This window comes from Diadema setosum, chromosome 13 (assembly GCF_964275005.1).
Source record: "Diadema setosum chromosome 13, eeDiaSeto1, whole genome shotgun sequence".
Taxonomy (NCBI): Eukaryota; Metazoa; Echinodermata; class Echinoidea; order Diadematoida; family Diadematidae; genus Diadema; species Diadema setosum.
This window is the reverse complement of record NC_092697.1, coordinates 30,389,713-30,408,490: the sequence shown is the minus strand read 5'-3', so window position 1 is coordinate 30,408,490 and position 18,778 is coordinate 30,389,713. Positions and strand designations below refer to the sequence as shown.

Here is an 18,778-nt window from a genome sequence, read left to right as displayed (position 1 = left end):
TCACATGGTCCCTCATAGGCTTTTCTAAGTCACATGACCACAAGTGGATGTCTCCTGGTTCACTTTGTTTGTTCGTTTGTTTGTCCTTTCGTTATTCTTCCCTGCCATGTTGGATGTCGCGTGGACGGATGGTCCTTGGCAGTTGGTTTGCAGCAGCTAGTGATCGCCGAAAATCGATTTTCACGTCACAATCACGGGATCCCACGGACGAAAGCTCCCTTACCCTTCCCACGTGCTTGCACGTCCGGTCGCAGAGAGTTGGACCTTGAAGACACATTCAGCTTGAACGACAGATATAAGGCACTGGTCGGAGTTCTTTGATGTAACAGTGCAGCGATCGGGTAGGAATAGTTCCTTCATCGAGGTGGAATTTTGCCATTGATACACGAGAGAACAAGACTGATGAACAAAGTGCGAGAGAAAGAGAGAGCGAGATCCACGCGGAATCCCTCACGAAGGGCGCCCTCATCAGCTGGAACACGTCCTGCAGCACATCTTTCGAAAGTACTCGTTGTTGCAGAAGCGGAACTTCTTGACCAACGGGCAGTACTGAACGGTGATGTCGTCTTGGCAGCCTGCACGTGATGGGGCAGACAAAGACAAAGAAGAGAACGGTGTTGTGACTTATTCCCTTCTAGCGCTACATACTGTACAAAAGGAAATCTGTTTTCATCATGACATCATATCGGTAAAGGTCACTTTCAAGAATGAATGTCCAACTACCATGCAGGAACATTTTCTGTGAACAAATTCATTCATAGTACAGAAGATGTTCATCTTCGCTGTAGCTGTTGAAGGAATAAGATTAATCGGTTGTCAGCCATCCCTATAATATAAATGACCACATATATCAACTAACTACGTTTCAAAGATTGGAACTGAAATCCATTCATCGTAATGTTCAGGATTAGAGATGATGAGGTCACAAGCATATAACCCCTCACAAACATTCGAGAAATAATAGGTAAATTTTGTTAACTTTGCTTTTTATCCATATTTGAGGGCAGTCAACTCTGCTTAAAAGTTTGATCTACTGGGACCACGGAATATCAAAGCTAGCTTTATCATAGTTAGGAAATACCTGACTTGCCCTGAAAAATTTAAGCAGAAATTAAACCTCATGCATCACTTTCTCTGATGCAGCGTTGACTCACATCTTTTTAACGTGAATTATCCTTAGTACCATATTAGAGAAGAGCATTTTCAAATTCACCCATACATCGTCTATTATAGCTGATCTTTTTGTTTTTATAACACCACACCATAGGGGGATGGATTACGCTTTGATCCAAAGATGATCCTTCTACTGTAAAAACCAGACGCATTCACAACACAAAACTTTTGCAAACTGCAACTGGCATTCAATGCATTATATAGACAAAAACTTTTGTGTGCATAATACACATAGTTTTGCAAATCTTGGCTCCTTTAAAAATTTGCAGTTTCATGCACGTGAAACTTTCTGGTTTACAGTATCCCCTGAAGTAGTCTACACCATGGATGACGGACTCACTGTCTGGAGGGGCAGGCACCGTCCCACACGGGCTCTTGCATTGCCGTTGCTGGCTGGGGCGCTCCGCCGTGTGGCAGTAGTGGGGGCGGAGGATGACGCCGTTGTAGGCCATACACCTCACCGGTCTCGTCTGTTGGCCCATGCCGCACCTCGTATTGCACTGTCGGGGGAAGGGATGAAGCGAGACATGAATATACAGAGAATTTATGGCATGATCTAATATACTAACAGATGTCTGAAAACTGAATACATTGTAGCAGTGCTCTAAATGTTGTTCTGGAAGGTCATATTGCCATGAATGATAAAGATATGGATGACACAAATTGGTAAAAGATAAAACAATTTTTTTTTTTTCAGTCGAGAAAAATATATGAATATATATGTATCTATTCAAATTCATGAAATTCTTTCATCAAGATGTTTTCATTGCAACTTATTGACAAATCAGTTTTGTCAGTCAGTTGCAATATAATGTATCTGGTACTTACAAGGACATTTTTCCTCTGATTTATTAACATATAATGTTGGTTTAAATTTGCCAATTTCATTGGGACCTGTATATCATCAAACATTGAATTCTAACAAAATACTGACTCCTGCCTGCACTAAAATAAGTGCAAAGCTTAATTCTTTGGATTATATGAAAAAGAGAGAACTTTGGGGGCTTTGAGGACAATAAAAGTATGCACACATTGTGTTAGAAATATTTACAGAAGGGCCATGATTTCATACAGAAATCTAATTTCAAGGAATGTTTTGCATTGTGTATTGACAAATGTAATGCCTGAAGTATGTATCTTAACCACTCTGTCAGTGCTTTCAAAGTAAAATGAATTTGAGTCCTTTTCCAGGAACTCCCTCCCCCCCCCCAAAAAAAAAAAAAAAAAAATGGAGAGAGAGGGGTATCTCCTCTCCATCTTCCTCACCTCACTCCAGTCACCAGCTATCCATCTATTGGGAGGACAGTCGCCAAGGTTACAGGGCATCGTCGACACCGGCTTTTCGGCCTTGTTGCACATACTGCTGCTATACGTGTGCTGCCTGTCGCTGCTCTTACACTTGACGTTTCGCTGCTTCTGGCTGGGGCCGCAGTTGGCAAAGCACTGTGGGAAGACACAGACACACATACACATACACCATAAAGGAGAGTGATTTAAAGTGTGATGTTGCCACGACCGACACATTGTCCCCTGGATCCGACACATTGTCCCCTTGATCCAACAAGAGCCATCATATATTCTTGTTATGTGATCTACAATACTACTTTGATAACGAGAAGTAGCAGTAAAGATTTCTGGGACAACAGACCTGCAGTTCGCTTATTTCTGTGCGATGCAGCTGGACCGTGAAATAACTGGATACTAAAATTCTCAGATCTAATAGGGTTTTAAATGTAATGCTCACGATGCACAAGGAAAGTGATAATAATGCAATAATGAAAACCATTCTGAGCTTTGACGTATTTGTTAAAGGTGAGTGTGGGTGACAGAAGAGACAGAAAAAATTGATCAAATTATTTCTATGGCTTTGTATATCGTTTCCAAACCAAGAGATGTGACATTTAAGAGTACACCTCTGGAGCAATGTTGAGTTTTGATGCTGTTGAACATTAATCCAGCCTAGAAGAGATGCAAGTCAATGAAACATCAGGTAGGGAGGGGAGGAAAAGAGGTCTTCACTCACCGGTCCCCAGGGGTCTGGCACCCAGATGGGCGGGCAGACAATCAGGCCGCACGCCTCGTGCTCAGGCGGCTTGTGGCCGGTGCAGAGTGACTCGTCCACTACCTCGTCTTCAGTCTGGGTCACCTTGGTGGTGCACAGCACCGTCCGTGTCTTCTCGCCGTGGCCACATGTCTGCGTGCATGGCGACCACGCCATCACCTTCCACCTGTACGCATCCAAAAGATAAGTGATGATGCATGATTAACCATCATGTTGATATGCACATATATGTTAAAATCTATGCAGAGGTACAAAAGAGAGCACCTCTACCTTGAATACCTTGAATCAGTTTTGATCATCTGTGCCTTGATTTAATTTCATCTTTCAAATTCACTTTCGTTTTCTCCTGTCCCTCTGTTTTTTACCCATGATGATTATAATGATGATATGACAATGACAACTGTGAGAGAGAAAGTTCTGATTCTTTCATGTGTTGTCACATTAACCTGTTGCGAATGAGCTGATTTTAGTATAACAAGCTTTTCCCATAGACACCTGTCTGAGTATACTCGGAACTAGTCTTCAATGGTTTAAGACTACCAGTACATTTGGTCAAGGTATCCCCTTGATATGAATGAGAAGCACAAACATCAGCCCTTCAAAAAGTTAATGAACCAATGCATTAATACATTCAAACTTCATGCAAACCTCAAATATATATAATGTCTGAAAAATCAGACATTATATATATATATTGTGGCTTGATCAGAGGCTTGTCCATTCATGCAACTGATGCACACAACCTGGAGTTTGATTACACAAATGCATTCAGTTGGAACACAGGAAAGGAAAAGTTCAGTACTAAATCTGAAGTAAATAGGTGTCCATAAATTTGCATCTACTGTTGGAGTATTTCCCTGAGAGAGCGGTCCATTGCAGAAGGTCAGATAGTGACCGGGAGATGTAAACTCACACTGGTGGGCAGGCTTGGACATTGCAGGCCTTGGTCCTCCGGTCAGGCTTGGGGTGGTCGCAGAACGTGTCGCTGACAATCGTCTCATCGTCCACTCGGACACACTGCATCTCAGAGATGGACACCCCTGACAGGTAGAAACAGTTAGGATATGATATGAAAATCTTTGACCTTTTGTAACAAAGTGCATTAAATACAAGACATTCAAATGGGATGATAGCAGTACATCAATTCAAAGAACAATAAAAAAGATTTGAGTTATTCATAAACTTAGTGATCAACTGAATACGTGCGTCCACATTTCTATGAGTATGTGAAAAAAGTCTGCCTGGTCGTTTGCCTGCTTAAATGTTTGTTTAAATGTTAGGCCAATTTTTTATTCCCTTTTTCTTTAAAAAGAGTGTGCAATTCACTTCATTTTGGTACATGCAATAAATCATTTAGGCAGAAGTATATAATTAATCAGCTTTTGCATTACAACTTATCTAACCATATGATGTAAATTTTGCAAGCTTGATTAAAATGATATTTAAAGAGTAAAAATTAAATCATTTTCCCCACATTCTTTATTTACAGCAATAAGAATCTACAGCACAAAAATATACAATTATTAGAGAGAATGATAACCTCACCTCCAGCGCATGTAACAGAGCACTGTGACCATGCCCCTCTCACCCACGTAAATGCGACCTGTCTGTCGCCCTCATTGGTGGTCGTTACGGGGCGGTTGAATCCGTAGTGAATACCATTGTTTTCCTCCTGTACCAGAAGCTGCATGAGGATGAATGTAGAAACACACAACGGCATTAATCTCCCACAGTATACACCTGTACAATGTACATCCACATCGCTGAGTTCAATAATGTTGATAACGGGGACTCATTGACAGGTAATAGTATGACCTATTAATAATTTTCGTTTTCTATAAAAATAACTCAGATAATTTCATTTTGTTTATAACTTTGATGATACAATAAATGTATGAATGAAGGAAAAATGGCAGAGCTATTTGAATAATGCAATTGTGGGTGAGAATGAATAAAACCATAGTGATATAATGAAGATTCAAAAAATATGGAATAATCACCATGACAACAAGTTCCTGATTGGTTGGTCCCAAGGCTGTCAGCGACTCTGGCGCCGTGTCAGGTCTCTCGTAGACAAACGTGGTTCCTGCAACGTCGTAGGACTTGGGCCAGTCGATCATCCACTCGGCGTTGATGTAGTAATCGTTGTCAACTGACTTCAGAGCTGAGGACAAGCAGGACAAGAAAACATTCCTACACATTATCACTCATGTCATATGTGAGAATGATGCATTAAACACTCTCAACTTTCCCTTTAAAAGGAAAAGCCTTTGCACTTCACAGAAGTTTATTGGCACTTGCTTCAGAGGATCTCAGGACTTTTTGTCTGAGAAGATTGCCTTTGAAAAGTGACTTAATTGAGATTTGGATATAAAATCTTAAAGATATCTCAATCCCTCTTTATTGCCCCACCTTCGAGGCAATTGCTTAGGATGCATCACACTTGAGCCAACTTATTGCAAATGTCACAAAATTTTACATGGTTGAAGAATAATGTCTCCCAACATTGTATATGAAATCTTACAGTACTACACCTCAAGAGTTTAAAAAAAAAAAAAAGAAATGAAAAACAACTCCCATGTTACTCAAAAATATGCCCCCCCCCCCCCTTTGTACTGAGAATGAGAGTTAGAATGAGAGGTGGAGTATAACAGTCCAAAAAAAAAAATGCACTGGAAATCAATATTAACGTTTCCCCCTCCATCGTAAAGAGGTTTCTAGCTTTATCATTCTGAGGAAAGGTCAAACTTACCTACCTCTACAACATACCAGCTTATGACAGGAATCTTAATTTTCTGGGGAGCAAAAGGGACACACAAACTTTGAATGCAAGTTACAGCAGTGTCTGCTGCCAACACTTTTTCTTTCCTTCCATCCTTCCAGAAAACTCACCGAGGTAATTCCTGGAGATGGCCGACTCCCGGAGAGTGATGTGGACGGAGCCGGGAGGAATGGTGAGGATCTCCTGGTAGTCGCCGACCTCGAGGGGTTCGTTGAAGAGGCCACCTACGGTGACGCAGGAGCTGCCGTCGCCCCCGCACACCCGACACTTGTCTTCCCTGACCTCCGACCCCAGCACCTTGTCGCACCCTACCGCCTGCGAGCAACGGAAGAGCGCGATGTAATGTGGTAGTGAAATGCCAACAGTTATTGATGATGACACTCCATGGGAAAGAAGTTCAATATTGATGCTAATGCATGGAGCAGTATTGAATTGAGATTTCTTAGCTCTGGTTCAAGTGCTTCACTTTGAAAAATTTGGAGCTAAGTGTTTGGGGATATTGATTTTTTTTTTTTTTGAACAGCAATTGCAATGTGAGTGAGGACACATAAGAAGAATTATTTTCAGTAAACTGAGAAAGTGTGAAATGCACTCATAGATTCTAGATTTTGAGAACTTGAAGCAGATTTTAATATTTTACCCTTACAGCAATGATATCATTCCATCATAATTTTTCAAACCTTTACTAACATCACTTCTTCTGATCATCTAATGGTTACATTTGCTGATTTGGTATCATATTGTCCAATTGCTGATGAATTGATATAAAATGAAAATGTTATGGACAAAAAGTTGGAGTGAGCCAAGCTACATTAAGCTGAGTTGAGCTGGGCTGAAATAAAAAGTTGAGAGGGGTTGGTTTGAGCTGACTCTAAATGCATTGAGCTGCACTGCATTGAGCTTAAGTTTGAGTTCAAATTGAACTAAATCATATTGAAATATGGTTACACAAAAAAAGAGTGGACACTCTAAACTTGGGTCCTCCTTACATGGCACTTTCCGTTGATGCAGATGTCCAGGGACTCTGGCCGGTAGAGCTCTGGGTAGCAGCGGGTACCGTCCACCACCTTGGGCACCCGCCGCAGGTGGTTGCCCCCCGAGGAGATGCAGGAGAGTTGGCAGGGCTCGGGGTTGTTGCCGATGTACGGCTCCCACGTGTAGTACTGACCGTGGTAGATCTCGTTGTCGAAGGCTGAGCACTGGACGGCGCGGAAGTCCCTTGAGTTCTCGGGACACTCCTGGACAACGAGGCAAGAGGGAGGCTTGCGTAAGAGATTACTGATTCATACTTTACTTGCATTAACCCTTTCTATACCAGGGACTTTAGACAGTGTGTACAATGCTATGGGGTTCTTTGAGCCAATCAGCACTCAAAGCACACAAAGGGTTACAGTACACTGTCACTCAGCTATTTTCCCTTCTCAGCAATACAGTTGGTCGAGAGTAATTTTTTTTTCTTTTTTTGTGCTGTACAATAATCAGAAGAACATAGAGGCCTATCATGTATCACAGGTGAATAAATATACAAAGTATTAACTGCTTTGCCTTAAACGGTGAACTCTTTCTTCTAATAAACCATCATTACCCATGAATAACTCGACTGACTTTGCATTTTTTGGTCCACCACAAATGCAACCAGTCTCATAAATACTCCGGGAGAATTCAACTAACATAATGAAGCTGTATTTCTTTCAATCATCATTTTTTACAAAAATTTGGAACGTTCCGCATAGATAAATAGGAGACTACTTATTCATCTCCTCTCACTTATTTTCAAAGAAGTTCAAAGAAGAAATTCACGGGGGGGGGGGGGGGGGGGGGGGGTGAGTAATTTGTCACAATGGATTGTATCAGAGGATGCACATATTTTGAAAGTCAAGTGATTGTTTGTAACTGCAGCAGTCTTTGTGTCATTGCTTCAAGAGGTAGACCTACATGTTGTATCTACCATGATGTAGCTATTCCCTAAGGTGACAATGACATGAGATACTTACATCTGTGTTACAGGACCGGTATCTACTCCTCTCACCGGTGCAATACTGTCCTCTGTTTCTTGGTCTAAAAAGAAGCAAGTAAAGGAAAATAAGAGAAAAGAGGAAGAATGATGAATCATATCATATGCCAAGAAGATCACAATGAAGTATTCAACCAGTTTCATGCATATGTTTCTTCTTTTCTGATCACATCGATACAGATCCTGTTTTTAATACAGAGAGGAAAGTGAAATATGGCTAATCACCCGCACTAATTCTATCATGTCGAACCAAGTGTTAGGTCCAAAATAAAATCAACAGTTGACACAGGTTAAACAACAGATGTAAACACACCTTGAAGATTTGAATTATGCCTTATATTGTAAATGCATGCCAATTCTCATAACATATGAACTTATTCTTATATCTCGTTCCTCACTACATGTTTCATCTGTGATTTATTGTGCCCTCACTTTAATATGAGTGTTTATATTCAGTAATGACACATTTTCATATTGATGCAGAAGTGATCAGAACATATATCAGCAAATTCTCCACCATTAGTAATTGTATCTTCACTCAAAACCTGCGAAAGTGTCACTGCATCCTCACTCAACAACATAGCAACCATTGTCACCGGGCGTGGCCAGATGTTGCGACTCACTCTGGATTATTGCACTGTCGCTCCGAGTTGGACACCCCTCCTCCGCAGGTCCTGGAACACTCGGACCAGGAGGACCAGGCCCCCCAGGAGCCGTCCACGGCCTGGGGCTTGGTCCCATACTTGACGCAGTCCCCAAGGTAGCACCACTGGTGGTGGAAACGTGCACAGGAATGGTATCATTAATGGTGGAGGTGGTCGCAAAACGTTGAATTGAGTAGCAATAGAGACATTTTCATAACTGGATGTAGTCAGACTGGTGGTAGCTGGATCAATAGAAATTAACTAATCATACGGGCAATGATGGTAATGGAAATTATGAAGATGATGATGATGATCTTGATGATGATGAATGTAATATGATGGTGGCTTTGATGACAATGATAACAACGATTGCACTGATGGCAGTGGTAGTGACGGGAATGATGATGATGATGATAGCTATGATGACACAACTGATGGGCATAGAAGAGACAGAGTGGGGTTGGCATGACAATGACAGGGGTGATAATATGGATGACAAAGAACATCTGGTGATGTCATAATAGTAAATGGTGCAACCCACTATCAATGACTGGAAGATGATACTGCCACCAACGATGGTGATCACGGTGGTAATGAAAATGATAATGATGACAATAATCTTCATAGCACACATTGTTAATCTTTAGAGGGGAAAGACAAAATGCAAATGACAAATTTGTCTGCGCATCATGTCTATTCAGCTGTCCGTAGGGAGAAATATAAAACTTACTCCTTCTGCAAAATGGGGCGTGTCACACCGGGTGCCCTCTGCGGCTGGGGTACCCGTCCTCCAGCAAGCTCTCGTGTTGGGCTTCTGACACGCCAACTCTCTACATATATTCTGAAAAAAAAAACCACAAATTAGACAAAAGACAATGGTTATACAATTACATAGACATGGAAATCCTTATCTCTATACATATTCTGGAAACCACAAAGTTTGGCCTAACAATGCAATTGACTAAAATGTGATTACATCGATGTGGCAATCTATAATTAAAATCTTCACGGGTCATACTATACATTAAAGTCATCAAGGACAAAGTTTTGACATTTAAAAATGCAATTATCATCACACACACAAAATGCATGTGGATCTTTTATGAAATAATTGGCAACGTGCTGCAACAAGAAATCAGGAGTCAGACACGAATTCGAATAATCACAATGTACGGGATGATATACAGATGTACATTGTAGAAGACCATCTAGCATGTCATTTGAATCTCTTTGCAAGATGTAGAATTGGATAATTTTCTTTCCAACGAATGTACATCAAAATCGTTGCTGATGATGAATCAAGATAATCCTCAGCTATGACGGAGAAGAAGAAAAAAGGAACAACCCAGCTGAGCACGAAACCAAAGTCAGCCACTCCCTTCAACAATAAATGGGATTTTGATAGCTGTATGCCCATGAGCCGTGTTAAGTTACCTTGAAGGCTACTACAATGTGTGTACTATATACATCGAAGTTGGTCCCACGGGACTAACGAGCTGTGACTAATAAAAAGATGATAGCTATAAAGATGTCTCTCAGAACCGACTCCCGACAATGTCATGGAAGCACCACACAAACGGTTCGTGGGACTGCCGTTCTGGATGACGAGAACGCTTATGACAGATAGTCACCCGAGTATGAAATCTGGGAGGTTTGCTGACAAATGGAAAGGGATAATGTTTCTTCCCACAAGTAAACTGCTGCCTGAAAGGGGAGAATGAGTAGGCTGATGGCATTTAACTCAAGGAGGGTCAGCATGACGGCCGAAACCACCGGGGCTGATGAAAATCTCCCAAGATGCCAATCCCAGAAGTATATTTACGAGAGGTATCATTCATGTTGATGCAGGCAATTTACCCCGCACGGTTACTCATATTACATTCACATCAATATTGTCAAATCCATGTTAAAAACGAGATATGAAACTCGTCACACTGAAGACGAGTTAGGTGATACGCTTGGGGTCATCAGATGTCGGTCATCCGTGATCGACAAAGAAAAGAATGTAATACAGAACCTTGAAGTTCTAATGAGATACTTAGTTGAACTTTTTTGGGCCTACATTATTCAGATCACATTTGTTTTTCTGTCACACAAACTAAGTGGAAATTCTGTGCGTGTGCGACTAAGTCGATTTACGGACTTTTTGAGTACTTACAGTGCATAAACTTAGACCCCGTTTACGGTGCGGGGCTGGGCCGAGCCGCGGCCGAGCTGCAATCAAGGACAACCTCAATTGCGAGGCCGAGCCCCGCAATTTAGTCCGTTTACACTGCCGGGCTCGGCCGCGCTTTTGATTCGAACCTTTCAATATTTTGTCGTAGTGGCGCTCTACCCTTTTAAACAAACGCAATTTGGTATTGTCTGGTTTTCAGATCCTTTGCCAACTGAATTCCGTGGCGACGAAGTCGCCGTTCGGGCAAAGGCCTTTGTCGAAGGAGAAAATCCTTTGCAGGACAAAACCACCTTAAACTATACTAGTTTTCGACGTTGAAGTGGTTAATATCCTGAATAGCGAAATAGTACAGGCGAGGGTTTGGAAGCCAGACTAAAATTGGCCGCGCATTTAGCCCAGTTTGCGCTTACACTGAGAAAAAGGCCGGGCGCGACCGCGGCTCGGCCGCGGCCGAGACCACCTCCAGAGCGTGGCCTAATGCGAGGCCAATTTTGGCCCCGCATTTGGCCTTTTGCGCGTTTACACCGAACGCGGCCGAGCCTCGCACTGTAAACGGGGTCCAAGTGATCCTCGGCACGTACAAATAAAACATGACAATTAAGTGTTTATAACCATCCTGGCTTTAACAGTGGCCTTTTAAAACATGACCTTTGACCATTATTTACATAACCAATATGACTCCCTCTATAATCTTGCTATCACAATGATCAGTTCAGAGAGCTCTTACAACTATATACAAGCCTGTGAGATTTACCAGCAGTAAAACCAATGAAGCCTCCGATACAAAACAGGGGATATAGAGCAAGTGAGTCTGTTTACATGAGAATGTGATTTATCCTGGACGAAAGTGATACCTCAATTAAAGAGAAAAGGGCAAAAGAAAAACGGGCCAAACGTACGGCTCTAGCGAAAGAGACATCACCTTTAACCATGTAACTATAGGTCTCCTCCAACTAAGAGTACACTTTGAACGTAAGCTTATACGTGAATGATAATTTATGACGATCTCACGTGATCGACACACATTCAAAGGGGACAGTTAGAAGTGGAAGGAGTGCTTAATCGTGTCATTAATTCCTAATCAATGACACCACTACTATAGGCATATCATAATTTCTCATCTAAAATCAATGGCCTATAGGACTCATGCACCATTACTTGTATCGTGCATAAACTTTGTTTTTTAAGCTTTGAGTGAAACGTGTCATAACATAATTCTGTAATTCCATCAGCAGTGATTGATATAATGAAGAAAGATATATCACCGTATTGAACGCTTAGAACCTAACGGGGGGGGGGGGGGGGGGGTATTATAGCATGATACTCGGTTCTTTACTGCCCAGATGCCAACAACACCCATCACCCACGGCTACGCATAGAGAAACAGCCATGGCGAAAATAAAACTTTGCTTTCTCGTAGGCAGAATGACACAGAACCCCGTCAAACACACTTTTATTGGCAGGGATGGGCATGAAAAAGTGTATTACTAATACTAAACAGCGTATGCATTCCATTCATGTGGCGCGAGATACCTCTATAGCAACATAAAGCCTGTCTTCAACTCCGTTGGTCGAACAATGACAACCTGAAATTTCAAAGATATGAGCGAGACGCTATATACACCTGGCCCAGAGTTAATTTATTCAGTTCTCATTCCTACTTCAAGTTGGGTTATGCTATTGTAATCATTCCCATCTGCAGTATAACAAAACCAAAGTGAGGGAAAAGGGGAGAGAAAAACGAGAGGTGGCAAAAGGAAAACTGCATGCACAACTGCAATCCATGTCATTGCGTGTGACAGGTGAAGCAAATGTATTAGTTGTTATAGCAGTGGTTTATGAGCATAAACTGGCAAATAGACAGACAATGTCAAATATAAAAATCATCAATTTAATGTCAGAGAAGATGGTAAACAAGATGCATTGAAACTGTAACTAAATCGCTGCTCTTCTACTCGATCACGGAACGTCTAACTTTATATTCAACAAAAAAACAAATGTTAGGGGAAAGAAACAAATTTAGATATAACATTCTTAAATTAAAAACAAGAAAAAGAAAATGTCCACGTCAGGATAAAAAAAAAACGCCGCACGAACATGCATTATATTCTAGATGGGAATACGGTCTTGATGCAAAGGTCCAATGATTGTCTCATTACTTTAAAAGCAATCTATGGTTCCCTTACCATCACCAGTACCACACCACAATGACGTCTCTAAAATCAATGGTAGCACATTTATCATTGCATCATGCATTAACTCCCTTTGCCTAAACTACCAGTGGAACGTGTCATATTATATTGCGTATTTCGATCAGTAGTGATTGACTTTAAAGAAGAAAGATGATACAAAAAATTGAACGCTTACCACATTGCTTATAGGGCTATTCCAGTTTGGTACTGATCTGTTCTTTTCTCCCAGATGCCAGCAACATATATCACCTATGGCTAACTAGTGAAACAGCCATGACGAAAATAAACGACAGAGAACCCCGTCATAATCACTACACTTGGAAAGGTGTTGCCCGAAATTCCTCATTATGAAGCAATATCAAGTCACTTCCTTCCCTGCCTGTCTTTAACTCCGTTATTTGGTCAAACAATAACCTGGAATTCCAAAGAGATAAGCGAGACGCCATGCACCTGGACTAGAGTTAATTAATTCAGTTCCCATTCATGTTAGTTATGTAAACGTACACATTCCTAAATATCCTGCTACAGTATAACAAGAACAAATGAAGAGAAAAGGAAAGAGAAAACGACTGGTGGCAAGCGGGACACTGTAACAAGGGGCAATTTACAACATTAAGTGTGACAAAATTATTGAAGCAAACCCAATCTCCAAACTCCAATACAAAGCAAGGGAAATAGAGCAGCCGTGTTCACGGGTTACGTACACTTGATAAAATAATACGATAAATGACATCGGAGTAAAGCTGAACTGCCGAAAAAAAAGAGAAAAAAAGAAAGAACGGATAAAAGTCCTGCGGGGGTCGAACCTCTCACCTTCCGGTATGGCGTTATGAAGAACCAGCGCGCTAACCGATTATGCCACATGGCTGTCCTGAAGATCGAGTGCGAAACTTAAATCTAAATACTATTGTGACAGTGTCGACTTGTGATGGCGCTATTCAACTTCTCACAAGTGGCAGCGTGGATTCGATCAATATACAGTTGCAAAGAAAAATTGGGAATCGTTCCGTAGAGATTGCATTCTCATTTTCAGTTTTAAATTGCAAAATTGTCAACCTGATGAGGAGATTTGAAAACATAAAATGCATGATTACTAAAGCTTATTGTCTCAGCTACAACATATTTATGTTTCAGAGGAAATGGAGCAAAATCAGATGAGGTAAAGGTGCTTAAACGTTGTCAAGTCAATGCATGGTTTAAAAAAAAATCACCTCCCATAGACATAACACGTAAACTTGTCTGATTTTGAGTCTTTACCTTTAATCACAATTTCTAGTGTGATGACGTCATCATATTTCAAAACCATTACATGGACTTGAAAGGCAAATGTTCAAACTGCAACATATCTGAATTTGGGATAATATTGAGCTTAAACAACAGAGATACGAGCAAATGAATGTCAGAAACAGTACCTCAAAAAAATCAATTCCACTTTTTTCATCTAAAATGACGATATGATGACGTCATCGCGTTTTCCTGGCAATATTGATACCAGGAATGTTATTTACAATTCATATACTTTTGTAATATGCAATAGAAATATAGGGTCAACGGACGATTTAAAGAGCTATGGCGAAATAAACAAAGACATGTTTTTTCACTATATTTGCAGAAAGACGCGCACGTGGAATTTCAACTTTGACGCCAGTGCATTCCTTTGTTATAGGTCGAAATCGATCAGAAATCAATGGATATTGTTACTCAAAGTATCAGGAATCCAAATCAGTCAAAAAAATTGCATTTTCATGTTGCTTACGGGCTCTGCGCGCGAAATTGCGCGGACGGACGCGCACGCGAGAAAATGTTTGAAACGCTTAAAATTGTCTGAAACTTCGAGATTTCCCATTGGGAAGTCGTTTTGAGCCTTTTGAAATTTTGACGCGCGCTTACGCGCGCGTAATGATGACCTGTGTAACTAGCGTTAAAAAGTAAGATAGAGCGTGACCTGAACTTGATGTCCACCGAAAATGATACAGAAATGACATCTAGTTATGAAGTTATGATCGATCATGTGACAAGGTCCGAAAATCACAAAATGGCGCCTAGATGACGTCATAGATATGTTACTGTCATGAAAACCTTATTGTGGCTAGATTTTGTCATGAGACATGTTGACTGAAAATGTCATGTTATTTCGTAATGTCATTCTTGAGATATTGACGACACAAAATTGTCCAGAAAGAAAGAAGAATAAAAAAAAATAAAGAGAGATTTTGACAATCACAATAGGTGATACGCTGATAGCGTATCACCTAATAAAACTTTGTCAAAACTTTTTTTTTATAAAATGATGTTTTTCCCGTCAATTTGCAAGAAATTCAAAACGACTTTCATGATCTTGGCAAGATACCCTCCAAATGAGTTCTCGTTGATAAGCTGTTTTGGAATCTCTAAATCAAAAAATCATTCATATCAAACTAGAAAACATTGAGCACTGAGCAAGAACACAGCTATCATTTCCAGTTTCCTGTGGCATGGGTTGATGGAATACATTTCAATGTGGTTTTTGTCACACTTTTGATTTAGATCACTGCCTATGGGAAGCTGTTTAGGTAATATGAAAACTTCATGAAGATTTTGGAGTGGCATAGGAAACAGGCTAACACTCGTCACAAACCATCTCAAATACCATTCACATTTGTACACAGCAAAGCCACCACCAGTAATAACAGGCTTAAGGTATATCCCTTTTACAAACGTCACCTAATTTTACATGGTTGAAGAATAATGTCTCCTAACATTTTGTATGAAATCTTATGGCAATACACCTCAGAGTTTAAAAAAAAAAGTTCTGAAATGAAAATATAATCCCATGTCCCTCAAGAATAGGCTCCTCTTTTGTACAGAGAATAGCATTTTGATTTTTGATTTTTGATTTTTTTTTTTTTTTTTTGGGGGGGGGGGGGGCAGGATGAATTCACTAGAAATCTATAGTACTGTTTTGCCCACCATCAAAAAAGAAGTTTCCAGTTTAATTACGCTGAGGAAACATGTGCATTACCCACCTCCACAATATATCAGCTTATGAAAGGAATCTGAATTTCAAGGTTGCAAAAGGGACACACAAACTTTATAGAGATTTTGCTCATGTGTTATGGTTCTCACATTTGTGTTGCATGCTTTGGCCCCGGTCCCGTACTGCAGGCGGCACTGTTCGTTCCCGTCCACCAGCTGGCCCGGCATGGCGGTTGGCAACCAGTAGTCGGCTAGTTCGGGCACGTCATCTAGACACACAGCCTTGCCTGACCTGTTTATGAATGACAGGAAGGAAAGAGAGAGAGAGATATATAGAAAGAAAGACATTACATATAAACATATAGATATGTACCTGTCTATTTGTGTTTCAAATAACACTCTGAAGTCAATGAAGAGAGATAGAAAGACAGACATTACATATAAACATATAAATATATACCTGTCTATATGTATTTCAAAGAACCATATGAAGTCAACAAAGAAAGATAGATAGAAAGACTGAGAGATAGAAAGACAGACATTACATATAAACATATAAATATATACTTGTCTATTTGTGTTGAAAAGAGAGATACTTTACATACAATTGCACATGTTTTAGAGAACACTGTGAAATCAAAGAGAAAGAGATATAATATATTGATATACACGTATGTGTTTCAGTGAACACTGTGAAGTTATAGACATAACATATGCTTCAGAGAAACCTTGTAAGTCAAAAAGAGAGAGATACATATATCATACATTTGTACACAGGGAGAGATACATTGTACATCATACATAAAAGTATGTGTTTCTGAAAGTGCTACGATGTTACAAAATAAAATCCAGACCTGCAGTCCACAGGAAGTGAGAACAAAATGTGTCCTTAATCAACAGCTGCCCCTCCCAAGACAACAAGGAAGGAAACATTTCCAAAGGGAGATGTACTTTTATTTCTACAGGTTCCTATTCACTTGGGCAGATGGCTGTACAGAGTGGCTCTTTCAAATGGATATGGTAAGTTCTATAACTGAAAAAAAAAGGACAAGAGCTAATAAAACACAGGCATATCTTTAAGAAATATCATAGTTTCTCCAAATGTGATACAGATAATCAGCCATGTCCAGCTGTTTAGGAGATAGAGTCGTAATGCATGAAAACAAGAGAAGAGATCAAGAGATACAAAGAATTGACGAATCATAGAAAAGTATCCTAAACTTGCACACAAGAAATGAATCTTTCTCCATTGTTCTCTTGGTCTAAAAAAAAAAAATCAAATCTAAATTTGGCTGTAGCTATGTTTAAATTCATGCAGTCGCACTGATAAAAGATATTTGGTAAAATGTCAGAGTATCCACATTCTCCCCTTAGTCCTGTGTTCAACTTGATATGTGACAGACATTGGTAAGAAATAAATGTCACTTAGCAGCATTGTCTGGAAACTATGGGAAATTAACAATTACAGCAGAGAGCGCACAGCAGAACTTTATCAGCACAGCTTACGGTGCAACTTATCTATCTCTCTATATATGTTCGTATATATTCATTGAGGAAATGCGTGAAATAGGATTGGTGAGGTTTCCACGGCAACCGTTCCATGGAGAATTCAGTGCCCACTATCTGAGGTGAGGTCATGCTAGACTGGAATGGTCTTGCCCCACTGTTCTTCACAGCGTGTTTCAATGGCTTGATTTAAGACATTACATCAACGGCAATCTATGAGCACCATTTTATGTACCGTATGTCAAAAAAAAAAATTGCAATGGGAGCTCTGCAATGATATTTTTAAAAATAGTGAATCATTCTAAATACAAATTCAGGGTATGAAACTATAACTCATTGCCCATATTTTACAGAAAACCCCATTCGATTTGCTTCAGTGGTCACAGAGAAATGAGGAATTTTGTAGAGGATGTCACGAATCTCTTCCCTCCAAGTTTTGTCTATTGTATTCACACACAAGAGCATCGAAGTGCTAAACTTGGAAGAATCGGACTCAGGACATGCTTTAAGAACAATCCACATTTCTCTGTGACTGCTTAACGAAACTGAATGGGGTTTTCTGCGAAATAGAGCTAAGATGTTATATTCAAGACCTTGAAGTAGCATCTAGACAGTTTAATCATATTGGTTGTTATTAATGCGAAAATCTGATTGTAATTGTTTTTTGGACACACTGTACAGTTTACTTGGTGGAAAAAGTCCATCTCTTTGGCTTCTGATTTCATCTTTTCTTCTCATCCACATTTCTTCACTCTGTGTCTATAACTTTAAACAAACTTTTTAACCCGTTGAGGACAAGTCCTGAGAATACTCCGACAAAAGTTTATGGGAAATGCATGTTGTAGCAAAATCAAACCGTCCTCAATGGGTCAATGTCAAGTACACATATTTTCTCGTTGTCTTGTAACTGGGTGTTCAGTCGACCTCTCTATTTATCATTACTTTCTAATCCTGCCTGATTCTAATCTACTCATTTATCTTTTCTTTTTTTTAAGTCTGTAGGCCTACATTATGCTGTAGACATTGCAATACATCCATTTGATATCTATATCCTCTTCTGAGATGTACATGTATTCTGCATTAGAATGCTTCTTCACATTTCATTGCCCTTCCATCTGAAAGATACAAGGAGCAGGTGAAGAAATTGAGTGGTGTCACCCACCACTGAAACTCTCCAAGTTAAATGGGGGTTCAGTAACTCACTAGCATGTAAACTCGATCTGAACGGGGTAAAAATTTGAAGCACCCAGCTCAAGGGTGGTCCGTAGATGAAG

At 40.2% G+C, this 18,778-nt stretch overlaps 1 protein-coding gene across 1 annotated transcript in view; it reads right to left on the bottom strand.

Annotated features, from left to right (window-relative positions):
- Positions 1–419: 419 nt before the first annotated feature.
- The window catches only part of LOC140236579 (A disintegrin and metalloproteinase with thrombospondin motifs 6-like), a 149,580-nt gene continuing 131,221 nt past the window's right edge, over positions 420–18,778 (bottom strand). Inside the window, exons 10-22 of the mRNA XM_072316505.1 lie at positions 16,149–16,290; positions 9,406–9,516; positions 8,655–8,800; positions 8,012–8,075; positions 7,007–7,255; positions 6,128–6,332; positions 5,236–5,399; positions 4,781–4,919; positions 4,149–4,275; positions 3,197–3,401; positions 2,440–2,616; positions 1,514–1,673; positions 420–575 (exon numbers count right to left, since the gene is read on the bottom strand). Coding sequence (XP_072172606.1) covers positions 469–575; positions 1,514–1,673; positions 2,440–2,616; positions 3,197–3,401; positions 4,149–4,275; positions 4,781–4,919; positions 5,236–5,399; positions 6,128–6,332; positions 7,007–7,255; positions 8,012–8,075; positions 8,655–8,800; positions 9,406–9,516; positions 16,149–16,290 — 1,996 coding nt within the window. The 3' untranslated portion in view covers positions 420–468. The remainder of the gene's footprint in view (positions 576–1,513; positions 1,674–2,439; positions 2,617–3,196; positions 3,402–4,148; positions 4,276–4,780; positions 4,920–5,235; positions 5,400–6,127; positions 6,333–7,006; positions 7,256–8,011; positions 8,076–8,654; positions 8,801–9,405; positions 9,517–16,148; positions 16,291–18,778) is intronic.